Source organism: Sinocyclocheilus rhinocerous, unplaced genomic scaffold (assembly GCF_001515625.1).
Source record: "Sinocyclocheilus rhinocerous isolate Xijiao unplaced genomic scaffold, SAMN03320098_v1.1 scaffold1635, whole genome shotgun sequence".
Classification (NCBI taxonomy): domain Eukaryota; kingdom Metazoa; phylum Chordata; class Actinopteri; order Cypriniformes; family Cyprinidae; genus Sinocyclocheilus; species Sinocyclocheilus rhinocerous.
The window spans coordinates 1,244,036-1,251,193 of NW_015627629.1; the positions used below are offsets into that span (position 1 = coordinate 1,244,036).

A 7,158-nucleotide genomic window follows, 5' to 3' on the forward strand; every position below is an offset into this window, starting at 1 on the left:
TCACTGAAAGGTTCTTTGAGGAACCTGAAATGGTTCTTCTGCGGCATCACAAAACTGCCCTTTGGAACCTTTTTTTAATCGCGCACTTCCCAGATGTATTTAAACAGCTCCAAAAAGTGACATACAATCAATAAATACAATGTAATATGTTCGATGACGCGTGACAGTTTAAACCTTTCTTCGTTCTCCCAGTTTACCAGTGAACTCAAGCTAACTGGAAGGAACAAATGCCCATATAAGGAGTGTGTGTACGAGTCTCTGGGGGTGGTGCTGAAAGAACAGCTCCACTAAACACGACTTCTTTTAAATAGCGGTCCTTGTGGCAGATTTTCAGGAGACCCTCAGCTGGATTCTTGCTGCCAAGGGGTACAAGGGAGCTATGACAAGCCATGAATCAGGAAAGTTGCCATACCGGACCGGAGCTTTGAAAACTGAGGGATATTTTGAGGCGATTATGAGAAAATGAAGAGACAAAACGTGCGGACACTCGCCTTAATTATCTGCACTTTGTCCTATTTGCTCATTGGAGCGGGAGTCTTCGACGCTCTCGAGTCAAAGCAAGAGAAAAGCCAGAAGAGCAAACTCGACTATCGAAAATTTCTACTTATGCATAAATACAATCTCACCAGGCTTGACTTTGATCAGATTGAAAAGGTCGTGTTGCTTCTGAAGCCTCACAAAGCTGGAGTCCAGTGGAAGTTCGCCGGATCTTTTTACTTCGCCATCACTGTGATAACGACCATAGGTAATTTTTCAGCTCTAACTGATGAACTTAATTTGTGAAGACGGTCATTCTAGTCTAATGATGTTTTATAGTTTCTTAGCCTGTTGTTTTGCCTATAAGCTAATACAATTAACTTTAGGTTTAGAAAACTTCGTTTCGTTTAATTTTATTCACATTTTTTGTTTCACTGTATTCTCTTAAGGTGTGAAAAACACAGCAAAACGTATACTTTTATGGTCAAATGTATTACAATTTCAGACAGTTTTAACTATGAATCGCCTTTATGTTGAAAGGGACAATTCAAATGTGATTGCACGAACAATCACATTTGTGTATTTAGTTTCATTACATTATTTATTTAGATCATAGCATCATTTTAGTGTCATATGTGTTTTACTGATGCTATTTTGTGTTCGCGTGGGCGACATTGCACACTGTTATTATTATTATTATTATTACAATTTCGATGAACTTAAAGTCATCATTTGGTTTTCCATTGCACCACCTTTGTTATTATTAGCACAGAAAACCAACAGGACAAATAGCTTAGTGTATTAATATTAATAGGAACTCTGGAATATAGGCTATACAGTCACCAAAATCCCTATAAATACTGCATTTTCTCGGAAAAGTTCTGGCAACTGCAGCAAAACGTTGTTTTTTTTAAACGTAGAATTAACATTTTATTCTGTGCTGTGTGTATGAAATAAAAATTCAGTTCAATCAAATTTGAATTCAGTCTTGGTGAAATATGTTCACTAAGACATAAAATGAAGCGAGATTGTAGGATGCGAGCGATAGGCCTAAATGAGAAAATGATGAAGAAGAACGCCCCATACATGCAGTCATCATTGAAGTGCTTAATACTGTGTTACTGTTCATGGTGATTTCGGTCACTGCTTCCGGTGGATTAATTCAAAAATGGTCATGAGTTATTTTTAGAAGAGCACCCTACAAAATGCTCCTGTGCTTTCAGGAGCTGAAGACAATGATATTGCATTGCTTGTGTGAACGACAGTTACAACTAATTGCATTTACCTTTAACCCTCAAAGACCACAAAGAGCTTAAAAACACTTATATACAACACAACATAATTTATACAATTTCAGAAAAAAGGTACAAAGGCCGTCACTAGGTCAGTACCCTTTTTAAAGGTAGGCTACAAATATGTACAATTTAGATACTAATATATGCCATTTCGGTATTAATATGCACTCTTAAGGAGTAAATAAAGTACAGAGGTGTACCTTTCGAAAGAAACTGCCTCAGACAACTTTTTCTTTTCCCTGAGAGTGTATCTTCAAACATTTTTCATGAAAATTTGTAATGTATGAAATCATATTTTTGACTTGAATGAACCAGTTAATTTTGATGTTACTATTTTTAGATTTTTAATCTAAAATCATTTAATTTTGGAATTATGATAATAACGTGACGTGACATGTGGCCAAGTATGGTGACCCATACTTGGAATTAGTGCTCTGCATTTATCCCATCCAAAGTGCACACACACAGCAGTGAACACACACACCGTGAACACACACCCGGAGCAGTGGGCAGCCATTTATGCTGCGGCGCCCGGGGAGCAGTTGGGGGTTCGGTGCCTTGCTCAAGGACACCTCAGTCGTGGTATTGAAGGTGAGAGAGAGCGCTGTACATTCACTCCCCCCACCTACAATCCCTGCCAGACCGTAACCTTTGGGTTACGAGTCCGAATCTCTAACCATTAGGCCACGACTTCCCCCATAATAAGACCATTTTCATTTAATTTTGGAATTATGATAATAACGTGACGTGACATGTGGCCAAGTATGGTGACCCATACTTGGAATTAGTGCTCTGCATTTATCCCATCCAAAGTGCACACACACAGCAGTGAACACACACACCGTGAACACACACCCGGAGCAGTGGGCAGCCATTTATGCTGCGGCGCCCGGGGAGCAGTTGGGGGTTCGGTACCTTGCTCAAGGTTACCCCTCAGTCGTGGTATTGAAGGTGGAAGAGAGCGCTGTATATTCACTCCCCCCACCTACAATCCCTGCCGGTACGAAACCTTTGGGTTACGAGTCCGAATCTCTAACCATTAGGCCACGACTTCCCCCACAAAATGTTCTAACAAAGCATATGGATGATCTGCTGTGCTAGAAGAAAACAAAGCATCAAATAGACAATTGGAGTGACTCTAAGCACAACAGAGAGGAGTGCAATAATATTTACCAAAATAAGCATTTTTTAAAAATATTGTTGGGCTTCAGATCTACCTTGAATTTTATTTATTTTAAGAACATAAACTCTTATGAGATTATAATAAAGAGTCTAATGTTATTTATTTATTTCCGATTCTCTAACCATTAGGCCACGACTTCCCCTGATTGGGGGATTATTAATAATGAATGATTATTAATTATAGAACATAATGGTTTACTTTATTTTATTGGTTGAGAATTATCATCGCCTTTGTCCGGATAAATGCAAGAACAGAGATCCTGTAATGTTTTAGCTACATAACAGTAGATTATTCTTAAATAATTTGAACTTCATTGTCCTAATTTGCTTGTTGAAAACTTGATCCATGAGTCTATTTGGTATCCCAATACTGAGAGCAATGCACAGAGCTTCAATAAATCTCCAGGCTAATGCCGTATTAATCTGCCCTCATTGGGGAGTTTACAGCATCATCACAACAAAATTGGGATGGCTAAGTGTAATGAACGTCTGTAATAATATTTACTGGATTTTAAAGAACATCTAGTACAAATAAGCGTGCGGGGTGTGTATCTGATGAATAGTTTGATGATTCTGGCCGATAACAAACTGTGAAGTTATTGAAAGGCTTGTTTACCTTACATTTTATTCTGACTTATTAAGAGGTTGTTTAACTGACATACACCCTCAAAGATCACAAATGTTGTTCAATGCAAATCTGAATTACGCCATTAAATCTCACGCAGAGTGGAACCAAAGACCTATTTTATGGTAGCTTACTCTGGTATGGTCTTGACTATCCAGTGTTCTACAAGTCTGAAAGACCTTCAAATTAACTTATCACTTGATACTATTAATATTATAATAGGTGCAACTTGATGTGCCTAGCATGAACATAAATTAGCATATAAATTAGCATATATGCCAGCTAAATTATTCAGATTAAGTTAAGAGTCATGTCTTCATTATGATTGTGACCAGGCATTACCCATATTTTAAAAATATACATTTTTATTGGTTTAAACCAGGGGTGTCCAATCCCATTTCTGAAGATCTACCTTCATGCAGAATTCAGTGTCAACCCTAAATCCAACAAACTCGTCTGTAATTATCAAGGCTACTGGAGATGGTCCTCACTGAAGAACACACGATCCAGATCCAACTCCTTCCACCTTACATATATCTAAACCTACCCGTCTCCACCCCCTGATCCCTAAACCCACTCATCTCCACCCCTAAACCTACCAATCTCCACCCCCTAGATGTGGATCCAACCACGCACCCTGGATCTTGTGTTCTCTGCAGTGAGGGGCTACTGAGGCTGTGTCCAAAAGCTGAAAAATACTGCCTCCGCAGGCAGCAAACAGAGGTAGGAAGGCAACAAGGCACATCTAAATCCAGTGATCATGTTACATCCTGTTGGCTGAGATACTTTCTTCTGATAAATTTTTGAAGGCAGCATGGATGTATCCCTCACTGCCTATGATATCCCACAATCCTTTGTGTTCCATTTTGTGACAGCTGAGCTAAAAGAATAAAGATGGTGCCTCAAAGTTGCAGTTGGTGATCCAACTTTTTCCACTTTTGATGTCATTTCTAGCAAGAAATTAGTATTGTAGTAATTAAATATTTGCTTAGTTACCACCAAAGCTCTCTCAAAGCTCAAAGTCATTGCCTGCTTCAACAAGTCAGCTGCTTAAACTTTCGGACACAGCCCAAGTGTTCCTGAAGAGCTTATTTAGCTGGTTCAGGTGCGTTTGATTAGGGTTGGAGCTGAACTTTGAAGGAAGGTAGATCTCCAGGAACAGGATTGGGCACCCCTGGTTTTCAAACCTGTCCTGGAGGGCCCCCAGCCCTGCACATTTTGTATGTCTCCCTCATCTAATACACCTGATTCAACTCATCAGCTCATTAGTGGAGACTGCAAGAACTGAATTGGAAAGAACTGTGTCTGATAAGGTAGACATGCAAAATGTGCAGTGCTGGGGGCCCTCCAGGACAGGCTTGAAAACCTCTGGTTTAAACCATTTCAATGGATGCAGGGTCTGAAAGGGTTAAGGTCTACAGACATCTAAGCATACAACGTCACATCAAGTCATCTATGAAAACATTGGATTTTTTGAAACACCTATCTTGTCCTGCTCTTCTTCCCAAGGTTATGGCCATGCCGCCCCCAGTACGGATGCTGGGAAAGCATTCTGCATGGGATATGCGCTTCTGGGCATCCCCCTCACCCTGGTGATGTTCCAGAGCCTGGGTGAACGTATTAACACCTTCGTCCGCTTCCTGTTGCACAAAGCCAAGAAATGCATGGGCCTGCGGCGGCCGGAAGTCTCCATGGTCAACATGGTGATCATCGGCTTCTTTTCCTGCGTCAGCACCTTGTGCATAGGAGCAGCTGCCTTCTCCCACTACGAAGGTTGGACCTTTTTCCATGCCTTCTACTACTGTTTCATCACCCTCACCACCATCGGATTCGGGGACTACGTAGCCCTACAGAAGGACAACGCTCTCCAGAATGACCCTCATTACGTGGCCTTTAGTTTTGTTTATATCCTGATGGGCCTCACAGTAATTGGTGCTTTCCTCAATCTAGTGGTGTTACGGTTCATGACGATGAACACCGAGGATGTGAGAAGAGACGCAGAGCAGAAGGCGCTGCTCTTCAAAGATAAACAGAAAGGTCCGGTTACACAACGTCCGGACCCTCCGAGCCCAGCCGCCGTTGGGCGAGATAAAAGGCGAGGGCTGAAGAGCGTCTACGCTGAGGTGCTTCACTTCCAGACGGTGTGCTCCTGCCTGTGGTACAAAAGCCGAGAGAAGATGGTGATCCTCCCGCAGGATCTGTCCTTCACTGATGCGCTAATGGAGCAAGGAGACGTATCACCCCACCACTTCTTTGAACCCGGCCCCACGGGCTGTGTGTGTAACCCTCAACGCTGCTCAGCCATTAGCACTGTGTCTGCTGACCTGAGAAACATCTCACCGTTCAGGTTCTTCTCCAAGAGACGTAGCTCTGTCTGAATCACCTCACTTTCTTATACAGTCACTGTAGATCTCTAATGAGTCACATGAATCATTTTCATAGCATTCACATGAAGATTCTTGAACGGACCACCCAAGATTGAGGTGGACTGATGAAAGAGCTCCACTAGGAGTCTTTTTGCACCAACACATCTATATTCATTCAACACTTTGATGACTATAATGAGAATTCAAATGGTCTTCTACTTCAAATAGCTCATTTACACCCTGATATGTTGCAATAGACAGTATTTTAACAGTTCTTTACTAAGTTTGACCAAAAAAGTCTGATCTGCGATGTGCTTATGGTAAAGGTGTGAATTTGTCCATTTTAAATGACACCTTTTAAATTTCAATTCAATTCTTGAATTTGAGTTGAATTGGAATTGAGATAGTAAACAGAATGCATAATTTGAATTTGAATTTGAATGAGGAAGTAGACTTAAAATGAATTGAATTCAAAGAAATTTACTTTAATTTATAACAGTGAAATAGACCTAAAAGCATTAAAAACAGATATACAAACAGACAGACAGACACTAACTCACAATAAATAGATACATAGATATTTTATTTTAATAAATAATTTTTTGGTTAAGTCTTGTGGAAGAACACATCATCTCATGGTGATGGAAAAAAATATGAAATAGAGGAAAAAAGGATATTGTCATGCATTTGCATTCACTCACAAAATTTTGCACGCGCTCTCTAAACTGGTGATGGGAAAAATATGAGGTTGGAGGAAAACTATATTTTAATTGAGAGAGAACAAAGTTTCTCAGGTGAAAGGAAAAGTTTTGCGAGCAAGCACAAAGCATTTCATTATAATTTTTTCCTCTCATCTCATATTTTGAACATGATCCCCTTAGTGAATACATAATCTGTGTTGAAATAACAATTGAATAACATTTCAATAAATTCCTCTTCCTATCAATTCAACTTCCTGTGGGGTGTGGCCAATTCAACTCAAATTCAACTCCTTAAAAGGAGCCAGTTCGATCAATTCTGCAATTCGCACAATTCCGTTGGATCAATAGTTTTCGCAATGTTGCGATGTTGAGAAAACCACAGCTGACACTCATTACTAAGTATACTATGATCTGATATCATTGCCAGATTGCCACTCCATTACTGTAATGAGTCTCCTATAATACGCTGTGCTACTGTAACCAGCAAAATGAAACACCTATCAGGTATTTGT

General features: G+C 40.1%; 1 protein-coding gene across 1 annotated transcript; it reads left to right on the plus strand.

Annotated features, from left to right (window-relative positions):
• Positions 1-288: 288 nt before the first annotated feature.
• LOC107732341 (potassium channel subfamily K member 3-like) lies at positions 289-6,178 on the plus strand. The gene is made up of 2 exons (XM_016543639.1): positions 289-745; positions 5,089-6,178. Exons 1-2 carry the CDS (start codon positions 463-465, stop codon positions 5,955-5,957), a joined length of 1,152 nt encoding a protein of 383 aa, XP_016399125.1. The 5' UTR covers positions 289-462; the 3' UTR covers positions 5,958-6,178.
• Positions 6,179-7,158: the final 980 nt, after the last annotated feature.